The 25,012-nt window shown below is 37.5% G+C and overlaps 1 protein-coding gene across 8 annotated transcripts in view; it reads right to left on the reverse strand.

Moving 5' to 3' along the window:
• Positions 1 to 3,370: 3,370 nt before the first annotated feature.
• Positions 3,371 to 25,012, reverse strand: part of Zfx (zinc finger protein X-linked) — a 64,998-nt gene continuing 43,356 nt past the window's right edge. For 6 of the 8 annotated variants that reach the window (XM_046425287.2, XM_046425291.2, XM_058572909.1 and 3 more), the window contains 5 exons: positions 11,608 to 11,757; positions 11,033 to 11,176; positions 10,508 to 10,660; positions 9,832 to 9,972; positions 3,371 to 9,027 (listed from right to left, as the gene is read on the reverse strand). In XM_046425287.2, the coding sequence (XP_046281243.1) occupies positions 7,844 to 9,027; positions 9,832 to 9,972; positions 10,508 to 10,660; positions 11,033 to 11,176; positions 11,608 to 11,757 (1,772 nt within the window). In that variant the 3' untranslated portion in view covers positions 3,371 to 7,843. The remainder of the gene's footprint in view (positions 9,028 to 9,831; positions 9,973 to 10,507; positions 10,661 to 11,032; positions 11,177 to 11,607; positions 11,758 to 25,012) is intronic. The other 2 variants (XM_046425292.2, XM_046425293.2) reach the window with 2 other exon arrangements.

The following is a 25,012-nucleotide window of genomic DNA, read 5'->3' on the forward strand; positions in this document are numbered from 1 at the left end:
AAAACAATACTATTTTATGAAAGATTATAAAATAAAACTAGAATAAATGGAGAAACATGGATGTGAGAACAATATGATGAAAATGTCAAGCTCAATTTCATATTAAAAATTCATGCAATTTCAATTTAAAAATCCCAGTGAGTCTTCTAAGGGAAACTGGGTAAAATGATTTTAATGTTCTTATGAAAGAATAAATGTAAAGAAAACTATGAAAAAGAATATAACTGAGGATGGATGTGCTTTTTGATATTAAAATTCACCATAGAGTACTGTAAAACAGTATGGCATCAGCAGAATAACAACAAATAAATCGGCAAGATAAAATATATGTCAGAAATAAATCCAAGGATATACATAAAGTGTCATTTCAGCTCATGGGGGTAAAGGATGACTTACTTCATAAACAGCATTATAATAAGTGGTTCTCCATCCAAGAGAAAAGAGAAATGAGACCCCTTACCAAACAACATATACCAAAAAAAATTTAATTGTATAAAAATCCAAACAAAATTAAAATAATAAAAATATCAGAAGAAAAACTAGGCACACATTTGTAGAATCTTGGGGTAGAGACGATCTTTTTAAGCAGGACAAGAGTTATAAAGGAAAAATATAAACATTTTAACATACCAATATTAAAGATTTTATATATCAAAAGATTATATAAACAGTAACAAGATAAATCAGACTATAAAAATGTGCAGCAAATATATTAGAAAGGCCTTACAAAAGATTCCAAATAGAAAATGGAGTACAGGATTTGAACAGGCAATTTCTCAGAGACAACACAAAGGGCTATCAGATATATAAAAGTATTAAACTGTACTCAAAGTCCAGTCAAAGCAAATTCAATGACAATATATTGTTTGTTTAACCTGTGAAATCGGCTGTAACACCCACTGTAAGGCCAAGAGGAATGGATCCTCCTATATATTTCTGGAGGAGTGTGAATTGACTTTATCCTAGAAATTTATCTTCAGCACATATCTCTATTCTAGGTGAACAGCAACAAAAAGAACAGACACAAATCTCTGCATTCCTGGAGTTAACATTTAGCAGAAAATAATTTGGTAACATCTAATAACATTTTTAAAATAGTACTTGACCTTTCATTTGGTAATCACATCCTGACAGAATCCATTCTATAGAAATCAAAGCACAAATACGCAAGGATTATATGTACAAGAATAGTCACTCCCTGCCTTCTTGTAGTGGCAGAAAACTGAAAACTACCTAAATGTACACCAAAGGAGTACTGGTTGGCTAAATTATGGTAGGTTCATATATTCTCTTACTGAAGAGAATGAGATTGAGTTTGGCCTACTGACCCAGAGGAATGAACATATTAAGTGACTTGTAAAGATGAATAATCTCATCTTTACAAAGAGGCATCAGACCCAAATGCTTTAACCAAAAGGTTAAAATCATTCAACCTTTCTTGGGGTGTCTCTTTGTACAGGTTTGTATGCGCATGAAGGGAAGATTCAAGTCTGTTAACTATGATTACCTCAAGAAAATAAGCTTGGAGGAAGTATGGGGGTGAAATAATTAAGTTTTTCTTTATATCTATTTTGTACTGTATAACATTTGTTCTAATAACACATATTCCGCAATTTAAAAATCTAACAAAATTAAAACTCACTGGGTGTAGTGGTGCATGCCTATAATTCCAGCAACTCAGGAGGCTGAGGCAGGAAGATCACAAGTTTGAGGCCAGCTTTAGCAACTTAGCAAGACCCTGTTCTCAAAATAATAAAAAGGGCTAAGGTGTAGCTCAGTGGCAAAAGCACACCTAGGTTCAATCCCCAGTACCAAAAATAGATAAGTAAAAATTTAAAACTCAGTTAAGACATTTTTTAAAGGATAGTAATGTTCCAGGTAATGGGATTAAGGGGGAAAGTATTTTACTTTCTTCTTTGTATTCTTCTGAATTTTCCATATTCTCCCCAAAAGAATATGTGTTTCAAAGAAATGTTTAAAGGCAACCAATAGATTTGGTAATACACTTAATGTTGAAAAGAAAATCGTCAAACACAGAATGGAATCAACGCTGAGGTTACAAATTGGATAAAAGATGACTAAGATTGAAAAAGAACAATTTCTTGAATAAAGAAGGTGGCATTGTGAAAGATCTCTTTTTTCCCCCCAACTTTTGTAACAAAAGCATGCAATAAAAATAACTTGCAAGCCTTCATCTTTGCATAGCTGTATATTTGCCCCTTCAAAAAAAATTTTTTTTTCTGAAGACCAACTAAAGTGTGCTGCCTTAGGGGAAATAGCAACTAAACCTTTGAAAATCTGTTACAACTACCACTTCAAGAGAGTGGTAAAATCAATAGGGGGTAGATGGACACAATTTAAAAAGGCTAAAGCAGGGGAGAACCTCAAATTTTGCTACTGTTCTAATGATAGAGGGCAACCTAGAATTGAACTAACCTTTATTAGTATGGCATAAGGGAACAAACTCTTTTTCCACCTCTTCCTGTGTCACATCCTGGGATAGTTGTGAAGGATGCTCCATTTCTCTGTTAAGAGACCAAACCAGTCTCTTTTAAGCTCATGGAGGAGTGGACGGTAGAATCACTGCCTTCAAGTGACTGGCTGCTATCAGTCAAGGCCTACACTGAGGGGAAATAAATTGGAGGTAGACACTCTGGGGCTCCCAATTCAGCTTTACTAGCAAAAGTCACACATTCAACTGGTGGTTTCTTCTGTCTATTTTCAATATGGTTAGAACCCAGAGGGGAGGACAGATATTAAAACTTCCAAAACCTCAACAGATAACTTTGCAATATTTCCCCTTATTTCAAAGAATCTCAAGCAAAAGGAAATGGGTTCTGCATTTAAAGTCAATTACAAGCATGGACATTCAAAAATCAATCTCTTGGAAAGCAAAATAATACAGGTCTAGTTAACTATTGTATAATATTGGCTAATGTGCTTAGATATTTCCGTAATTCACAGCTAAATGTTACCTAAAATTCCTAAGTAGGTTTTCAGAAGCAAAGCATCCTAGTGGCTTTATGTAGCTGTGTTCATCAATGTCAGCAAGACAAGTAACATGGGAGGCAATGGAATGGGGAGAAACCAAGTAAAGGAAAACAATTCTTGATTTTGACCTCAAATTTGATGGACAAAATGTTTCCATCTTGGAGGTCAGGAAATAATTTAAAAACTCAAGTAGGGACAGATACCATGCCTGATATGCAACCACAATGGTTACCTTGGTGCAAGAAGTGCTAACTACTGAAGGGCTTGCACCACTTCTACTTTGTAACAAGGATTTATTAACTGTGTGATCTGAGTCTCATTTCCACATGGATGTGGTGTGTGTGTGTGTGTCCTGTCTATAGCCAACACTCCACTAGGGTAACTTAAAACAAAATAGTAATTTATTTACAACGATAGCAAAGATGTCAAAAATAACAGAACAATATATAACAATTCAAGAATTATTTTATGAAAAAGGCAAACAATATATACACGAAACAAAAGATAAAACAAGTAAAATTCATAGGGCAAACTTAATTTTGACCTTATCTAAAAAGCTGCAGAATTCAGCAAAATGAATTTTGGATACGAATTACTTAAGTAACCCTGGGCCAATTAAATACACACGCACACATACACACACAACTTTTAAAAACCTTTTGCTCTTACTTGCCAAATTTTCCTCTGAATTCAATTTATCTTTGAAGAATGCAAACTTTGGGGGAAGGGCTTAGAATATTTAGGAAATGTTGTCTATTTACATGCGCACTAAAGAATATACTTACTGGCAGCCTCACACCTTAATGGTAAACTGAAAGTAGGAAACTCTGGGTCCTATTTCACCTTCACCATTCATTTCTGGTTGCTTTGTTTTTGTGATTTTCTCATCTACCACCCAAAATGTTATGCCAGCGATCCTTTAAGTTCCTCAAGTGCTCTAAAATAGTGTTTTCCAAACTTGAGTATGCAACAGAATCACATAGGGAACATGTTATAACACAGATCACTGGGCCCACACCCAGTTTCCCAATCCAAGGGGTCTGGGGTGGGGCTGAGAATTTGCATCTTTAACAAGGTCCCAAGTGAACCATTCTGCCAATGCTGCTGAGTCATACTTTAGAAGCCATTGCTCTGAAAGATAACCCCTTTTAAGGTTTTGACTGGTTATGCTTCTCCCTACATAAATCCTAGAATTTGTGGGAAATAAAGGAAATTGCTAATACTAAGATTCTCAGAGAATAGAGCAGCATATTACCTGACTAGCAAGGATCACAGTTGGGTTAGATGCCAATTTTCAGGCACTCTATTAAAACAAAGTTTTTGACAGCATGGTCTGGTTTTATTGGATTTATGGCTCTGGACAGTGATGGTCACCACATTCTCTTCATCATTTACCTCAAGTTTTGGTGTTGGTGGTTTACTGTTTCATCTATTAGGTCAACACGTTGCTCCTACAGTTGAAGAACTGCAGAATCTCATCTTTAAAATCAAAGGTGACACAAATCTTTTTTGATTTCTGAGAACTTTTACCTAACTTTTGATTTTTCCTATGACAATGACCATCCCGTACTGTGTCAACATCTACTAGAGCCTTCCAAACTGGGCACAGAGAGGTAACTCAAGGGCAGGGCTTCTGTAGTGGAGTGGTTAACAGTCCCCACTGATTAAATGTGCAGTGGATTGATACTGAAATGAACTTTAAGTGCTCTCAAAACCCACTTTATGCATGGGTAATTTATCTCAGGGGAACTGGAGATGAAAATAAAACAAATCCTTTATAAAGATAAAAGAAAAAATGAATTTCAAGGACATGCTCATCAAAGGACTCACCAATCACCTCTTAACTTCTCTGAAATATTACTTGCAAATTCACAGGACTGAAATATTATCAGTATTTGCATCCGAGTCACAAAATTCAAAGCAATCAAGCATTTTGCATTCCATTGCTGCATAAAAGGGAATTAAGAAATGGGGGGATGAAAATAATCCACTGCTTTTGATGTTTATTAGGTTTACAAAAACTGTACATTTTTTTTTTCCTTAAGAAAAAGCATTAACTTAGTACTGGTATCAAATAGACTAAACATTCATTAACAGGAAAATATTCTGATTTTTATTTTTGCACGTTATTCTCAAGTACACAATTACAATAATGTCACACATCCCTATATGATTTCCTTTTTATGTATTTTACTTTTTTTACAAAGTATACAGAGGGAGGGACATACAATATTTAATAGGATATTTCTACAGAACAATAACTTATATTATGTCCTTGTAAAAATCTGTACCTCTTTAAAACATTTAACTGAAACATCCATTTTTTTTAGCTTTGCTAATCAAATTGTTTTAAGAATTAAAACTAGGTTGTAACTAATGTCAGTACATAACAGTGACTACAATTTCATTTTCTCTTTATACAGACAAATACATTTTATATTCACTTGACCAAACCCTTAAATACCTTTTAAAGGCTTCAATATTGTGCTTTAAAAAGAAAAGAAATGTGTATGAATCCAGATTATGTAAAGAGAAATATAAAGTGTGTAAAGTGTTGTGTTCTTTATCTTTCAGTTTATTTAAAAAAATATAGTTAAGTGACCCAATCATTTATATTTTCTGTAATAATTTTACAGGATGTTTTAAAATTAATAAATTTCTATTTTAAGTGTTTTACATTATTTCTGGGGAAAATAAAAATTAAGGGAGATTTTAAAGGTTCTCACAAAAAAACAGACAGAGCTTTCAAGAATAGTAGGGCAATGAATGACAGAATTGTAAGTTACTTTAAAAAAAAAAACAAACATACTGTGGGGGCCAAAGGGGTATAGGCATTCCCTATGGAGCCGGCTAGGGGAACCTATGCCTTGGCTTTGACTGGCATTTAGGCTGGAGTTCACATGAGCCTAAAGCACTTGATTTAGAACTAGCCTAAATCAATCTCACACTTCAGGGGCTTGCCAAACACCAAATATTTAGATTCCTAACCCTAAAAATATAACTCTTGAATACAAATATGGATGGCAAAGAGAAAGATGAAAGGTAAAAACCTAACGGCACAAAGGGGATGGAGCACCATAATGAGGCAGCAAGGCAGCTATCAAATGGGAAGAAAATTTCTAAATTTCCCATGATGTGCCAGATCCATGTGTCAACAGCCAATTCTAGCCCCCCCCCAAACTGTTTTCTGTTCTCCAAGAGTCATCTTAATATAACTAAATTCTAATTAACCAAATTCATTTTATAAACGTTATGACTCTGATTCAGACCTACATGTTAAAAACTGCCAACTCTCAAAGAAAAACAAAACTGAAAGACTTGGTGAAGTTCCAAATAAGGCCTCAAACTTTCCTTATGTACTTGGAACACACCTCTATCTTCTAACCTAAGCCAACTTGAGTGTTAAGTTTTTTAAAAGTTTGCTAACTTTAACTGTCTAAGAACTAACAAAGCAGGCTGAACTTGCCAAGTGTAAGTCATAATTAGCACCCGTTCTCTGGTCCATGGAGCCATCTCTTCTTCTCTGTCCCCCCCCCCTCACTTGGTGAGACAGAGCTCTCTCTCCAGCTTCTCAGAGAGAACTGAGGGAGTCACGTCTGGATATTCATTAGCTTTTCAGAAAAATATAAAGGCATGGAGCTGAAACTGTATGAAAACATTCTATCTAAAAACATCTTAACCTCTATTTTTTCAATTATTTTTCAATTACCAAAGATATTTAAAAGAAAATACCTTTACTCTTTAAAAATACTAGTGTCCTTATTTTCCTTCTAATTCTTCACCTGAGTAATCTCTCTGAAGAGCATGACTTACAAAATGCTCTCTCATGCATCCCTGGATCTTTCATGTTATTGTAAATTTAATTAATACTTTTCATTATAGATTTTAAACAAATACTACTTGGGGTTGTGTGTATAAATATGTAAAATAAGCAATACACACAGATACATGTTATATATATGTATATATATATAATTCAGGGTACATTTACATATATAAAGTTGCAAAAGATCCTATGAGCCGCAAGTTACCTCTAGGAGATTCCAAAATGCAGTTCTCAGTAAATTTCATTTGTAGCACACAACCATTCCAAGACAAAGCAGCACAGACAGAATAATCAAAATACAACAGGAACAAGCAAAATTTTTCAATAAAGTTTTCTAAAAGTTTGCTATGCTAACAAAAGATGTAAATAGTCCAAAGAAAGCCAAAAAGAAGTATATTTTGTCTTTTAAACAAAATGAAAAGTAAACACAAACCCAGCCACTATTCTTAACTCAGCTATGCCAGGGACGCAAAAGCTCAAAAGGAAACTTTCCTTGTCATATGGTCTGAAAATACTAAACAAGACAAGTAAACACTTCCATGTTGTGATCATTAGACTTGACTGTAAAATCTCCCATTCGTATTCAATGTCTCTGACAATTTTATTGTGAGAAATTTATGGGGAAAAAGAAAATGAGTCAACATGAATACTTTCAGAGTTACCAATCTAAAGTTACCTTAAGTTAAAAGATCTTAGAAGAGTACCATCAAGGTAGGCAAGGTAATTATTTAAATAAATATAAAACTTCTAAGATAGAAAAATTCAGTATAGAACCAGGGATTACTTTATTAAAAGCAACTAACTTGTTGCTACTTTTCCCCATTTATTAAACAAACTGAATAGAATTCAGAACACGCTATTGAACAAAATGTTAAAAAAAAAAAAAAAAGTCAACTAGAAGCAATAACTCTATTTGTACACAGCATAAATCAATATACAGTATTGTAAGTGAACAAGACTGATTGGCTTTAAAATGAATTTCCTGCTTCAAGGCCAGTATCTCTACAAACGTCTGTAGATGTATCGTTAGGGCAGGCCAACTTCTTTGTGATGTCGCATTATGTGCTGGTTCTTTTCTGAAGGTCTTCGGAAACCTTTCTTGCAGTACTCACAGCGATGAGGATAGTCTTTCGTATGAATGGAAATAACGTGCCGTTTAAAGCCTGAGGCATCTGTAGTGCTATACTCACAGTACTCACACTGATACACTTTTCGGCCACTGTGTGTCTTCATATGCTTTTTAAGCTCATTCTGTTGCCTAAATCCCTTTCTACACCTCTTACACCTAAATGGAAGGTCCTTTGTGTGAACCGAAAGAATATGGCGACTTAGCACAAACGGATCTGCAATCTTAAAGTCACAATGTCTACACTGATGCATTTTTTTACCCTTGTGGGCAGCCACATGTTTCTTGAGTTCCGAAGGCCTGTGAAAGCCTTTATCACACATGTCACACTTATGGGGGTAGTCCTTCGTGTGAACTGAAATTATGTGTCGCTTCAAATCACTTGAGTTCGAACTCTTGTGGTCACAATGCAAACACTGGTGTGTTTTGCTTTCTTGGTGGATAAGAGCATGTTGCTGCACCTCTTTGGTATCTGAGAAAGTCAGAAGACAAATGTCACACTTGAACGGCATCTCTTTACTATGCTTAGTTTTTACATGTGTTTTCAAGTTAGAAGAGTCTGCAGATCTATATTCGCAGTACTGGCATTGGTACGGCTTCTCGCCAGTATGGATTCGCATGTGCTTTTTGAGCTCTGATGGGTGCCGAAAACCTTTACCGCATTCTACACAAATATGAGGAAAGTTCTTGCTGTGGACTGCCAAAAGGTGGCGATTCAATAATCCTTGTTCAGCTGTCTCATATTCACAGAATTTACACTTGTGCATTTTGTTGGCTCCTTTTTCCTTATGCACCATTTTGTGAGTAAACAAAGCCCCAGCATGAGAGAAATGCTTGCCACACTCATCGCACTCGATGGCCTTCTCTGCCTTGCTGGTCAGCTTGTGGCTCTCCAAGTGATTGTGTAAACTTATCTTCTTGTTGGTAGTGTAATCACAGTCAGTACAGCGGTACTTCTTCTTGGCAAGATGTTCAGGATGGTTTTTCATGTGCCTTTTCAAGAAACCTCGCGACTTAAACTTCTTCCCACAAATCATGCAAGGGTAGACAGTCAAGGGATGTCCATCAGGGCCAATAATTATTGCTAAGAAAGGAAAAGAAAAGATCATAAGGAACCAAACCAAGTTCTGTTTTGGTTTCTTCAAATATTTAGTATGTGCTCTGAACACTATTGGCCATGGGCTCACTCTTGTTACACTATCTGCTACTAACATCCCTTTTATCATTTTTCAACGTAAGAGATACAATGAGAACCTGGTCTGGAAACTTCACTCCGCAGAACTGTACCAACTCACTCCCTCCAGTTTAACAAAATTAATGAATAAATATGTAACCTCTATCAACCAGTGATTAAAACCATATCAATTCAGAAATCTGGGAAAAATTATTCATAAAAGTAAAGTTTTATAATCAAAATTCCTGCTTTGGTTATTAAAAAACATAATTTATGCTAATTTACAGTAAAGCTTAAATATAACCATAAAATTTTAATATGCAAATTATACAAGAATAGACAGGAATGTCATATGCTTTGAAGTACTTAGCCTGCTGCTTTATGCTGATATAATTAGATTCTTTAAATATATTAATTTTTTTTTAAAAAGTTAATGCTTGCAACATATTTGAGGAATTCCTTTTCAATTTCCACATAAAAATCATCCAAGTTTTAAGTTTTTTCATCCATGTTTGATCAATCCCGTTTCTTTTTATCCAACAAAATCATTCATGAATATCACTGAATTCTGAAAATTATATTTTCAAATTCAATACACGAAAACTACATGTAGTCTAGCAGCTAAAATGCCATCACGACACCCCTGTGGATACGTTCTAGAGTTTCCTCTGAGAGCTCAGAGCTCGCTGCGCCATGGAACTCGTGCGCCCTCACCTGTTTGGTACTGCCTGGAATCAGGTCTTCTCCTTTTCTTTGGTTTTTGCTTAGCCAGTCTGCCGAGGCCAGCAGACTCATCTATGTGCAAGAGGGCACTTGCAGTGCCATTCCGGTTTTCAATTCCATCAGAATTATTACCTAACAATGCGCATTAGAAAACAAAATTATACAGTATTATAAATTATAAAGAATTAGGAATTCTTTATTAATTACGACAATGAAACGTAAGCCATGATACTCATGAATGACAGAAATGCCTCATTCTAGGTAATGGGTTTTATGAGCACATTTACTATAGTGAGACCTTAGGAAATCCCTAGCTAAATTCCAAAGCTAAAAACACATGTCAGCAGTTTCCCCACGAACTCCCTTATTTTCTCGCAAAATTATAGTCATGGGCCAGATATGATCAAGATAAAAGTATCAGCGTGAAAGCCTGTGTACTTCTTGCAGTACTTCCTTCTATATAATAAACACATTAAGGAAATTCCTGTTAAAAATAAAGACAAAAAATAGACTTTATAATCTTCCTCTACTCTTAAATCAAATAATCCTGATAGGGAACTGGTATTTCAGATTTCAGAAATCTAAGACCACAGAAACTGTTTTCCTACCATGAATTTGCAGTTCAAGAACCAACTCAGCCAATCCTCAGGGCTGCTGTGTGACTTACCATAAGCTGCTGCCCATGCAATTGGCATGAAGGTTTTGATTTCATTGTCATCCATTTGCTGTTCATGCACAGCAGCAGCAGCTGCTGCCGCTGCCGCATCCTCCTCTCCTACGATCACTTCCATATAAACTTCATCAGCAATTTCAGCAACATCTAAATAGAAAATTATAAAAACTTTTCTGACCAGGTTTACAGAGATCACAGAAAAGATACCTGTACCTGAATTCAGTAATAAATGGAAAGAAGATCCAAGTATTATATACCAAACAACATAGCTTTCATATAGTAAGCACTCAATAAATACTTGTTGAATCAATCATTCATTTATTGGCTTTTACCATAATTTGGTTTTAAAGCAACATTCTAAACATAGTCATTGATGCTTCTCTCAGAATATGGCAGTATAATAAGAACTAAAATGATGCTACTTGTTCCCTTCAAATACTGGCCATCCTTAACAGAGAGAGGGAGAGCTTGAGCTATAAAAACGTAAAATTTTCTCCCACAAAAAGGCCACCTACTTACTTAAATCTTCATCTTCTTGCTGAGAGTCATTGACAGTCATATAAACCATCTTTTCCCTGGGAACACGAATACTGCTGTTCTGATCAAGCAGTTCAACTCCATGATCATTCTCAGGCTCACTCTCCACAATGTCTACGGTTCCACCTATTGGAAAAGACAACTCCAAGAATTTATTTGAAAATTCATTTCCACTTCTTCTCTCTTTTAACATACTTTTGAAGAATTACTTTTTATATGCTGTCACTACTTTAGAATTCTTGCTTAAAAGTTATCTCCAGCTGGGCATGGTGGCACATGCCTGTAATCCCAGATCCTCCTTAGGGTGAGGCAGAAGGATCTCAAGCTCAAGGCCAGCCTAGGCAACTCAACAAGACCCTGTCACAAAATAAAAAATAAAAAGAGCTGAGGATGTATGCAGCTCAGTGGTAGAGCACCCCTGGGTTCAATTCCCAGTACTACACACAAAAAAATAAAGTTATCTTCAGAAAATATTTCAAATGCTGTCACTTTAATCCAAAAGTAATCATGTTGAATTATTTGGTCAGGATGAATAATGTGCTAAGGTTTCCTCTTACCTAAGTCATCCTCTCCAGGGTCAGCTTTAAAAATGTACACCTTGATGACTTCAGGACAAGTGCCATCCACTTTACAAGGATCAATTTCTGACTCTGCATCCATAGTCATTCCAGATGAACCGTCATGTTCTATTTTGCCAGCATCATCCACTAAATAGGCAGGAAATACACCACAATTTATAAGAGATACTTAAATAAAACATTACTGTTTTCAAAAGTCCTTTTCACAGCTGGGCAAGGTGGTATATCCCTATAATCCCAGCAACTCAGGAGGCAGAGGCAGAAAGATCATAAGTTTTCGGCCAGCCTCAGGAGCTCAGCAAGGCCCTCAGCAGTTTAGCAAGGCTCTGCTTCAAATTAAAAAATAAAAAGGCTGGGAATGCAGCTTTATGGCAAAGTGCCCCTAAGTTCTATATCCAGTACAAAAAAGAGTTCTTTCACAAATATAAACTCTAACTTGATTCACATAAAATGAATCAAGTCATTGATAGTCAAATTGTTAAGTTCACTAAATACATTTCTTTATAAAGACATTTTAAAATGGGATCAGATATTAAAGCAAACCTATTATACACAGAGAAAACTCCTGGTATTCTAGAAAACTATGTGTAACAAAAGAATACAGTTAGCCTTTGCTAAGCCATAGGTAAAGGCATTCCTACCTTATTTATTTATTTGTGCATAATACATACAGTGAACTCACTATCCATGAGCTACATCTCTGGCCCTTTTCATTTTGATGCAAGGTATGGTTAAATTGCCAAGGCTGCCCTTGAACCTGAGATCCTCCCACCTTAGCCTCCCAAGTCACCGGAATTATAGGCATATCACCACACCCAGGTAAAGATATTCTTTTAATACTTAAAATGAAGACCTTGAAAGAACGTCCTAGTAGTAAAATAAAAAGAAAGGAAGTCTTTACATAAATATTTTATAAGCACTACTTCATAGTTACTATTCTTGAATATCATTTGATCTATTTCCATCAGAATAAGACAATAAAAAAAATAATCAAATATGATTGGCAGACAGGCGCACTGTAATGAGATGGCCAATGGAAATTCTGCTTAAACCTAAAACTGTACATAGTTTTATATACACATCATACACACAAATTTATTATAGTAATGAGTCTAGGTTCTTGATGGCAAATGCAGCAATAGGAGAATTCAAATATATTCTCATATACCCACTGTCCTCCCTAATGGCTATGTTATGTTGAAAAGAAAACAAACAAACAAAAAAAAAAACGAGGTACATATAATTTCTTAGTAGCAAAGAGTCAGGATATATAACCAACATTACATTTTTTAAGGCTTCATAAAAATAGCAAAGGAAATAAGTGTGCTATTATGCATAAGACTTGGAAATAAAACACAGGACAAACAATGTCTTTAAAAAAAGACTGCGGAGGATGTAGCTCAGTGATAGAGTGCCCATGGGTTCCATTCGCAGTGCAAAAACAAAAACATAAACTAGACTCTGGATTTGAAAACTACCCCAAATATAATTCCCATATAATGTATCCTTACACTACACATCACTTCTGAGCATCTCTAGCACAAAAGAAAGTGTGGCTAACATTAATAAAACTTAGCACCTAGGGCAATTTTTTGCAAAAATTGAATCTAACAATGCTGATACTATTAAAGAAACACTAAAGGAATGTTCTCTCTGCTCTAGGCCCAGCTAGAGACCAAACAGAAGAGAGCAGGACCAAGGTCCAGAAATGGTTCGTTTAGCTTGCCTTCAATACCCTCAACAAGTCTTTCCATTTCCCCTTTTCCTTTTTTTTTTTTCCCCCTTTCTGGTTTTCTACTGATAGACAGATCTGTTTCCTTTTGGTTGGACATTTATGTTTTATTCAATTCAGCAAACAGTGAATCACAATGGTCTATTAGATTTTCTGGTAGGTATTGGAGATACAAATATAAAAAAATGATGTACTCCAGAGGTTTACAAGTCTATTGGGAAAAGAAACAATTAGATAATTATTTTAAAATAGAGTAATACAGCCACCACTTATTAAGTGATTAAGGATAAGTACTATTTAATACAATACATTTAATACATTTTACAATACAACAAACTAAAGTGTAGAAAAGTTGAGTTAAATTTTTTGGAGTCACACAGAATTCAAGTCTCAAGCCACATGAGTCCTAAGAATCTGTCAACTTCTGGGGTTTGGAGAATGAGATGGAAACTGGCAGAAACCATGGATTTTTGAAACATTAATAAATAGTATAACCATCTAAAGATGCTTTCTTTTAACTGTGATATATATACACAATGGAATATTACTCAGCCTTAAAGAAGAATAAAATTATGGCATTTGCTGTTAATGGATGGAATTAGAGAATATTATGATAAGCAAAATAAGCCAATCCCAAAGAATCAAAGGCCGAATGTTTTTTCTGATATGTAGATGATAATTCACAATAAGGGGTGTTGGGGAGAATAATGGTATTTTAGACTAAACAGAGGGGAGTGAAGGGAGGGGAGGGGGCAGAGGGGGATAGGAATGATAGAATGAATTGGACATTATTGCCCTAGGTGCATATTAATGTAATCATACCTATGTAACTCTATATCATGTACACCAGACAAATGAGAAGTTATACTCCATTTATGCATGATGTGTCAAAATGGACTCTGTCATGTATAACTAATTAGAACAAATTTTTAAAAAACTGAAAGATGCTTTCTTTTAGTGGAAATCAGAAAAATGTGCCCATGACTCAGGCAGGCAGAGCCAGTACTGCAACCAAGGCTAGGTGAATAACATTTTAAATCCATAGTCGGGCTGGGATGTAGCTCAGTGGCAAAGCGTCTGCCTTGCATTCGCAAAGCCCTGGGTTCGACCCCCAGTTCCAAAAAAAAAAAGACAAAAAAAAAAAAAATCCATAGTCATCTCTTTTATAATTTATACCGATTAAACCAAGACAGAACCCAGATTTTGACATCTTTGAAATGATTATTTTGCAAAGTCCTATCATATTATCAGGTCCTAAAATTATATTTATGAATTTTTATATAGAAAAATCAAGATGAGCCAGGTGCAGTGGTTCACACCTGAAATTCCAGCAGCTCAGGAGGCTGAGATAGGAGGATCATGAGTTCAAAGCCCGCCTCAGCAACTTGGCGAGGCCCTAAGCAACTCAGTGAGACCCTGTCTCTAAATAAAATACAAAATAGGGCTGGGGATGTGGCTCAGTGGTCTTGTGCCCCTGAGTTCAATCCCTAGAACAAAAAAAGAAAATCAAGATGAACGCAATATTTCCAAAGGCAACATTAAAAAGCAAAAATGTACTGGCAATTTATCAACTTGGCTTCTGACTTACTGAGAATCAAGATCATCTATAACCCAAATAAATTACTGCAGAGAGCTGCAGGCAAACAACATCCTCAAACCTTTCTTATTTGTCATTCACAAACAAAAAATTATAAAATGTAATCAGCTTGCTTCAAATGCAAAATGCCAAGAATCTCTGGGCTGAAAACAGTTGTTTTGGTCTATTTTTGACACTGTAACATCATTAAATAGCAAACCACATTTTAATATATATTTGATTTAAAACCAAACACGTCACTTTAAAATGCACTTGATAAATCATACTTTTCCTTACATAATTCAAAGTAAGTTAAAAATGAAGGTTACTTGGCTGGGGGATGTAACTCAGTGGTAGAGCACATGCCCAACATTGCACATGGCCCTGGGTTCCATCCCCAGCACTAGGGGAAGGGAAAAAATGAAGGTCACAGAGAAAAAGCAAAACCTTGTTTACATACATTTGCATTTACACATATTACAAGATGATACTGAAGTTGAACTGTCATGAAATCTTTAATAACTGATACAGAACACAAAAGAGGATTAGTCATAGATTGGCAAATGTTGCACTGTACATTGATGGCTGCCATGGAAACAAAAAAAGGATATATCGCTCAGGCTAAGAAACACTTATTTCAGGTAAAGGCAGAGACACAAAGGTAGAGTGACAAGAAGTGGCATGATGTTAATGGAACACAACCTTCAGCACTGCTAGGATGGAGAATAAAGCAGATCAGAAAGCATGGTGGGAAACATAGGAGACTTCTAAACCTATGCCAGGTCACGGAGGACCTCACATACCTGGCAGAGAAGCTCACATCTGATTCTGGTAGGCTGGACTTCTCAATCTAATCAGGCATCAAAATCTTTTGGGGAACTTAAAAACATAGGCTCCCAACTCGCAATTCTACAAAATTAGAATGTGCAGGGATGGGGCCTGACATATATAGACAGATTTAGAGGTACTCCCTACCCTTAGGATTCTGATCAGAGGTTTGGAAATATCTGCTATGACAATGGGAAACTTTTAAATATGAATGACAAGGTCTGATGCCCATTTTTGCTATACCATTCTGCTGGCCTTGAAAAGGTGAATGCAAAGGGATCAAGACGTGAAGCAGGGAGACCACTGGTGAGTCTACTACAATAATATAGGCAACAGGTAAGAGATGATGCAGACTTGAATCAGGACAGAGGTAGTATAAATCGGGAAGAGGACTGGACTTCATGCCTATCTTGGGACTAAAATGAGCAGGACTTGGTGCGTTCCTGAAAACTTAACGTGACACAGGAGCCAAGGAGTATAACTGGGGTTTTTTATTTAGGAGAGTAAATGACTGGGTAAGAAATGTAAGAAAAAAAGGAAAGGGAGTTCTCTTCCTAAATGGTTAATTACTTTACCATCCCAAGGATAATATCCCCCAAAGCCCTCAGAGTCAGTGCTTGTCCCTACTCTTGTGCTACAAACACCCCTTGCTTGCTTCTCTCAGAATACATGATTCCCTGCGTTATCACATTTGCATCATCCCCTACCACCTTTCCCAACTGATACTGCAAAACCTATATTTTCATGACTTGGTCTTTTAAGAGTGTGGTGATAGCAGATACTCAGAAAATTGATGAATCAATAGTTCCATGAATGACTGAAATGTAAAGTCAGCTCCTAAATATTTGAGTCTGAAAGCTAAATACTGGCACACAAACTGGGAGCCATCAGCTATGTTAACTAAATCTTGTGATCATACAGTGAGAATCCAGAGTGAGGAGGAGTAGGAAGCTAAGGACAGAGTTTTGGGGAATGCCATACTTTACAAGGGGACAGGAAGGGCTCCCAAAGGAATCTGTGAAAGAAAAACAGGACAGAATAATGAAGCAAATGAAGAAAACCAGGGAGTAAAAGTGACAGGAATCCTAACAAAGCTCAGGGCAGTAATACAGTAGGCATACAAGCCCAGGAGGAACGCTTGCTCTGGCTGTGGTAACCCAATGTCACTGATGTTCTCGGTGAAAGCAGTGTGCCGCAGTCTGGCTGGGCACAATCAGGAGCCACTTGTCAAAAGAAACTAACTTTATTTTTAGAACCACACACGCCAAACAAAACAGCCTCTCAGGAAAAACCCTCAAAGCCTCAACTGCCACCACCGGCTTTCCACAAGCCTCTCTCTCCCCCACAAGCTTCTCTCCACCTCCCACAATCCTCCTGCTCTTGAGGCCGATTGGCTGGGTCACGTGGGCGGAGCCAAAAAAGTCCCCCAATGAGCAGCTCCATGGTCTGAAAGGGCAGGGAAACAGCCCAATGAGCATCACCGCAGAGGAGCCAATCAGCTAGATGTTGCTGGGGCCGAGGAGCCAATCAGCTAGATGTTGCTGGGGCCGCTGTGAGCCAATCATCAGCCAGCAGCTGGAAGTTTGCTGGCAGCTGGAAGTCTGCTGGGGCCCCTTTGGCTGTGGCTCTCAACATCTCCCCCTCTCTGTTTAAACAACAAGCATGTGGCTTAGGGACCGTGCCTGTTAGGCAGTCCAATTCAACATATGGTCCTTACCCGTCATCGGATGAACTGACCTCTAGGCGTCAGCCTCCTGTCTTAGGTTGGTACCACTGCAATTGGATCATACCCGTCACTGACTACCGGTCAAGCATACAGCCATACTTGTGGATAGGCCTTTGCACCTGTGGGGGGGTGAGGTTCTTTGCCTCACCTCTGTTGGCCCCCAAATTTTAGACCATCACTAGTAGAGGAGGATGCAAAATGCCATGACATTAAGCCAATTGAGGGCTCCTTTGAAAAATTGTACCACCGGTGACACCATCAGCAAAAATACTCCAGCACTACCACAATTCGCTGTACCAACAGATAGTTCACAATGCATACAGGTGAGCTCACAATGTGTCCAGGCAAGTTCTGCAAGCAGTTCAGTGATGGCTATTGCAGAAGCTGTAGATTGGTTTTATCTTTGACTTCACCAGCACTGGGATGAAGATAGGAATTCTGGCAATAATGGCTAAAGAAAAAATTATGTAACATTACAGAAGGCACAAAAAGAAAACAATTTTCTTAACAATTTACATTATCTTTAAGAGAATTATTAAATATAATGAAAAGGAAAGGTGAAAGTAAACAAACAGATCTGTTAACCTTCTTTTTTGTTTACATATTAAAACAATCCTCAACAGTTGTTTACCCAATTTAAATTAAACCATATAAATCACGTGAAAAAAAATATTTGGATCCATTTTATCATGAGCGCTCATCATATATGATATATGGACATACGTACATTCAAACATATAACACAAAACACAAGTGTGCACACATAATATAATACATACAACACATAACATTATAGTAAAGGCCTTATAACTTTTTACAGGTGAAATCTCCATTGCAATGTTTAAAAACTCTATAGTCAAAAAATAGAACTGATCAGCAAAACATTAACCTAGGTCTGTATGAGCTCAAAAAACAAAATAGAACTTCATGATATGGCAAAGGGCAATAATAAAATAGATATTGAAAAAAGCATCCTGGTTCTGTTGCAGATGTAAGAATAGCCAAACTGGAGTTTTGGATATCAGTTGTTATGGATTTGAGCCAAATCATCTTCTTTTTGGTCTGTAGAAATCGCTTTAGTTAATCTTTCTGGAATCCAAATCGGCTGCTGTTCTCCCTGTGGAAACACACAAACAGACCCCCGACTCCAGACAATTACTGGGTCAGGACCTTTCCATTGTCCTGTTAGAATATCCTTCCAAAGTACCTTGGGCTTATGTACATTTTTTGGACACATATGCCTTTCCACAGCACTAAGTCCTGATGAATCCAAATTTAAAAAGTTTAGAGTAAAAACGGTTATTTTAAGTTTATCTTTGGGGAATATATACCCCTTCCCAATTCCTTCTTTTTGCTTTAATAAGTACATTTTAATAGTTTGATGAGCTCTTTCAACTATGCCTTGTCCCTGTGGATTGTATGGGATTCCTGTTATATGAGTAATGCCAAATGTTGAGCAAAATTGTTTAAAAGAGGTAGAAGTATAACCAGGGGCATTATCTGTTTTTAACTGTTCTGGAACACCCACAGTGGCAAAATTTTGTAAGCAATGAGCTATAACATCTTTAGTTTTTTCTCCGGCAAGAAGGGAGCCCATCAAAAATCCAGAAGAAGTATCAACTGTAACATGCAAATATTTTAATTTTCCAAATTCTGGCAAGTGTGTGACGTCCATCTGCCTAATATGGTTAGGTATCAATCCTCTAGGATTGACTCCAAGATTAACTTGTGGTAAAAAGGTCACACAATTTTGACATTGTTTTATTATTTGTCTAGCTTGTTCCTTAGTTATTTTAAAACGCTTTTGTAAAGTATTAGCATTGACATGGAACCTTTTATGAAAATTTATAGCTTCTTCTAGTGTAGAGAAAATATGTATGTCATGTGTAGTTTTATCTGCTAAATCATTGCCCAAACTAAGGGCTCCAGGCAATCCTGTATGTGCCCTGATATGTCCTATAAAGAATGGATCTTTTCTGTCCCAGATTAGACTTTGTATAGTGGAAAGCAAAGAGAAAACAGTAGAAGAAGGGGAAATCCTACCAGCATCTTCAAGAGATACTATAGCATTAACTACATACTGACTATCAGAAAATAAATTAAATACAGAATCTTTAAACATCACAAAAGCTTGTAAAACTGCATTAAGCTCTACCTTTTGAGCTGATTGTTTGGGTACTAAAAATGTAAAAGTTTGATCAGGGGTAACTACTGCTGCTGTACCATTATTTGACCCATCAGTGAATATATTTGGAGCATTCATGATAGGTGTTTTTCTTGTCATTTTTGGAAAAATTACAGGATGCAATGACCAAAAAGACAATAAAGGATTAGATGGTAAGTGGTTATCAAATGAAACATTAGATTTGCACATGATTATTGCCCAAGTATTTAACTCATTAGCTAACTCATCAATTTGATTCATAGTATATGGAGTAATAATTTTATTGGGAGAAATTCCAAACACTCCCTTTGCTGCTTTTATTCCTTTGAGTATTAATTGTCCTACAGCCTCAGGATACCTAGTAAGAATAGTGTTAGGAGAATAAGATAAATGTATCCATAATAATGGACCTTCTTGCCAAAATACTCCTGTAGGAATATTTTTTGTTGGTAGTACAATAAATAATAAAGGCAAACTTATATCAATTCTATCCAAATGCATATTTTCCATATATGTTTCAATGATTTTTAATGCCTTTCTTGCTTCAGGCGTTAACATTCGGGGTGAATTTGGATCTGATGGACCTTTTAGGATATCAAATAAAGGTCCCAACTCTCCTGTTGGTATACCTAAATAAGGCCTTATCCAATTTATGTCTCCTAATAACTTTTGAAAGTCATTAAGTGATTTGAGTTGATCTACTCGTATTTGAATTTTTGGTGGACAGACCATGGTTGAGGATAATAGAACTCCTAAATAATTAATTGGAAAATTTAATTGTACTTTATCTATTGCTATCTCTAGATTATAATTTTTTAATAAGTTTGTAAGTGTGGCATAACATTCTAGCAATGTGTTTTTATCTTTGTGTGCTAATAATACATCATCCGTATAGTGAAATATTTGTAGTTCAGGATTTTGATTTCTAAGTGGCTGGATTACTTTGTTAACATAAATTTGACACATAGTTGGGCTGTTAGCCATCCCTTGAGGGAGTACTTTCCATTCATATCTCTGATCAGGACCTTCATGATTCAGTGCAGGGATAGTAAATGCAAAACGTGGACTATCCTCAGGATGAATTGGAATTGAAAAAAAAAATCTTTAATATCTATAACTAAAACATACCAGGTTTTTGGCAAAGCAGACAACTGAGGAATCCCTGATTGAGCAGGTCCCATAATAACCATCTCATTATTAATGGCTCTTAAATCTTGCAATAATCTCCATTTACCAGATTTCTTTTTGATGACAAAAATGGGAGTATTATGGGGAGATACAGAAGGTTGTATATGTCCTTCTGCTAATTGTTGTTTGACCAGGTCATGGGCTGCTTGTATCTTTTCTTTAGTCAGGGGCCACTGAGGAACCCATACTGGTCTTTCTGATTTCCAAGTAATTTTTATTATCTCAGTGGCCCTTTCTGAAAATCCAACCCATGTCTGTCTGTTCCTTGATCTATTTGTATTGGTTCTTGTTTTTCTAATCTTTTTCCTTTCCTAAAACCTTGTCTAGTCATAATAGTGGGTGCATTTTGGTTGATGTTATTTGTTAATGTCAAACCTAATTGATCTAGGACATCTCGTCCCCATAAATTTATAGGAAGATGATCCAATACATATGGCTGTATAGTTCCTTCACATCCTTCAGGATCCTTCCAATCTAATACCATTGCACTTCTATGGGGATTAGTTGCACTCCTAGGCCTCGAAGCGTTTGAGTGGCTTGTTGTAATGGCCAATGTTTTGGCCATTCTTGACGAGAGATGATGCTAAGGTCTGCACCTGTATCCAGTAGCCCATTAAATTCATGTCCTTGAATATTTAGTTTTAGCATGGGGCGAGAATCTAAATTTAAAGAAAGCATAGCCCAATCTACACCTGTGGAGCCTAATCCCTTGGAACCTCTTTCTACAGTACGACTGGAAAATTTATCATGTAGGCTGGGTATTATTAGTAACTGTGCTATTCTATCTCCTGGTGAAATTACTGATATACCCTTTGGAGAACTGGCTATAATTTTTATTTCACCTTCATAATCGGGATCAATTACCCCAGGACTTATCATAAGTCCTTTTAGAATAGAAGAGCTGCGTCCCAATAATAAGCCTACTGTTCCTTTGGGAAGAGGTCCTTTCACCCCTGTGGGAATGATTTGAACTCCCATCTCTGGAGTTAGTACTGCTCTGGCGGAGGCGCAGATGTCCAACCCTGCGCTCCCTCTGGTTTGTCTGATGAGGGATCTGATGGACAATGTGTCCTGGGCACCACCCTGATGGGGTTGCTGGGTTCCTCCAGTGCTCCGTATATTTGTGGTTTTGGGCCCCGGAGCATTGGGCCCCCCTGTCCATTTTTTGGCAATGGAGCCCGATGCCTTTCTCCACGATATCATGGATAAACACCTGGTCCTTGTTCGTTTTTTGATAATGGAGTACCCTCTATGGTGGTTTGAGAACGGCATTCATTAGCCCAATGTCTCCCTCTACGGCATCGTGGGCAAATACCTGGTATTCTACTCCTTTGATACCTAGTTTTGTTAAACCCTCCTCCAATGGGGCAATTCCTTTTAAAATGTCCTGTTTGTTCACAATTGTGACATGTTCTTGGCCTGGCATCTAAAGCCTGTTTTACTGCAGCTGCCACAATTTGCCCTTGTTCATTAATGTCTCTGGCATCTAAAGCCTGTTTTACTGCAGCTGCCACGACTTGCTCTTGTTCATTAATGTCTCTACATAATTTAATATATGTGTTTAAATCTTCATGTTTCCATGGTCTAATGATATCTCTGCACCAATGATTCGCTTGCTCATAAGCCAGGTGTTTTAGTAATGGCATTGCTTGTTCTGTATTCCCAAAAACTCTGGTAGCTGTTTGAATAAGCCTATCTACAAATTCAGCATAAGGTTCATTAGCTCCTTGTATTACCTTAGATAATTGACCTTGTAAACCTCCATGTCCTTGTAAAGTCTTCCATGCCTTAATTGCATCTGCAGCAATTTGTGCGTATACGCCAGGATCATATGCAATTTGTTGCTGCTGATCCTCATAAGGTCCCTTTCCTAACAACATATCTAGATTTCTCTGAGGATAACCAGCTGCTGCATTTCGCCTAGCCGTCTCCTTGCAAAATTCCTCATTGGCAACCTTCCATAACAGGTATTGTCCTCCATTTAGCACAGCTTTACACATATTAGCCCAATCTGCTGGCGTCATGTTCAAGTTGTTAATGGATTCGACCATGCTTACAGTGAAGGGTGCTTGAGGACCATAGGTTGTTACAGCCTCTTTTAGCTGCTTCACTGTTTTGAAATTTAAAACTTGGTAAAATCGCTGCCCTCCTGCCTCAAATACAGGGCATGTTAATATTTGAGATCTTGTCTCAGGATCCCAACTATCAACTGCGGGGGTTGGGGGCCTCCCAGCATATGGAGGTGGCGCTGTTGGTTGGACACTTACGCCCTCTGGTGATAGAAAGGTGTTAGTAGCAGTCTCCTGTAGAGGTGGTGCTGTTGGTTGGACACTTACACCCTCTGGTGATAGAAAGGTGTTAGTAGCAGTCTCCTGTTGTAACTTTCCCTCTGTCTGACTAGCTTGAGAGGCCTTCTCTTTTACTTGAATCTTTTCCTCTGTCTAACTTGAGAGACCTTCTCTTTTACTTGAATCATTATGTCTTTTCCTTCCTCTATCATTGTCTGAACTGAAGGCTTTGGACTAAGCAAACAAGATATGAACGTCCACAATGGCAATGTGCCAACTGGCAGAGTCCCTGGGCTTTTCTTTTCTATTCTTTTTAAATCTTCACCATGATGGTTCCATTGTGATATATTTAACAACTCCTCCTTAAAAAGCCATGGGCTACATTTTTGTATTGTATCAACGTATGCCCTGATTGTTCTTGATTTTACTGAGATGCCTCCTTCCTCTAACAATTTACTTAACACTCTTTCAGTTTGTTTTTTACTAATTTCTGATCCCGTATTTCTACTATAATACAACCCAACAAGATGACGCCAAACAAAACCGAGACAGAATGAAATAAAAAGGGAACAAAAAGTCATTATAGCCTTTCTATCCTCCTGACATGTGCATCCGTCCTTTCTCCCTATCTGTTCCTCAGACGTAAATAGTTTTTCCTCAGATGTGAGCGGTTTTTCTTCCATCTCACTCATCTCCAGGGACAGGCAACTTAAAACAAAAGTGAAGCAAAATAAAAGAGGTATCTTAAAATGGCTACCCATCCTCTCGCCCTGCCCTCAGGGGCGAGCAGTTTCACTTACCCTCAGTCGCTCCCCGTGCGAGCCACCAAATGCCGCAGTCTGGCTGGGCACAATCAGGAGCCACTTGTCAAAAGAAACTAACTTTATTTTTAGAACCACACACGCCAAACAAAACAGCCTCTCAGGAAAAACCCTCAGAGCCTCAACTGCCACCACCGGCTTTCCACAAGCCTCTCTCTCCCCCACAAGCTTCTCTCCACCTCCCATAATCCTCCTGCTCTTGAGGCCGATTGGCTGGGTCACGTGGGCGGAGCCAAAAAAGTCCCCCAATGAGCAGCTCCGTGGTCTGAAAGGGCAGGGAAACAGCCCAATGAGCATCACCGCAGAGGAGCCAATCAGCTAGATGTTGCTGGGGCCGAGGAGCCAATCAGCTAGATGTTGCTGGGGCCGCTGTGAGCCAATCATCAGCCAGCAGCTGGAAGTTTGCTGGCAGCTGGAAGTTTGCTGGGGCCCCTTTGGCTGTGGCTCTCAACAGCAGTGCAGTGAAGGCCACAATGGGGTCACTGCAGTAGGCTGAAGAGAGTCAAGGGAAAATCTGGCACAGTGGTGCACGCCTATAATTCTAACAACTCAGGAGGCTGAGGCCGGAGGATCACAAGTTTGAGGCTAGCCTCAGCAATTTAGTGAGCCATTCAGCAACTTACCAAGACTCTGTTTCAAAGTGAAAATATAAGAAGGGTTGGGGGCATAACTCAGTGGTAAAGCACCCCTGAGTTCCAACTCCAGTGCCAAGAAAAAAAAAAAAAAAAAAACGAGTGAGAGTAAATGAAGGTATCAATTTTTTTCAAGCCTTGTTTATAAAAGGAAAGCAATGGGCAACAACTAGAATACATGGCAGGGTAAAGAACTCTTCAATTCAACTTAGAAAAAAATATTCAAGCCTGTTCAATCTGGGAAAGAAAACAGAATAGAAAGTGCTGAAGCCAGAGAACATGGAGAAATTTCTGAATCCAGATCTCAAAGGAAAAGGGATATATGAAACAGCAAAAATGAACACATATTTCTTAAATAGGAGAAACACCTTATCCTTCTGAAACCTGAGGACATATATGTGGATGAGAATGTAGCTCCATTGTATTCAG

This window comes from Marmota monax, unplaced genomic scaffold (assembly GCF_021218885.2).
Source record: "Marmota monax isolate L192 unplaced genomic scaffold, Marmota_monax_Labrador192_F-V1.1 WCK01_AAM20220418_F8-fsc00075, whole genome shotgun sequence".
NCBI lineage: Eukaryota > Metazoa > Chordata > Mammalia > Rodentia > Sciuridae > Marmota > Marmota monax.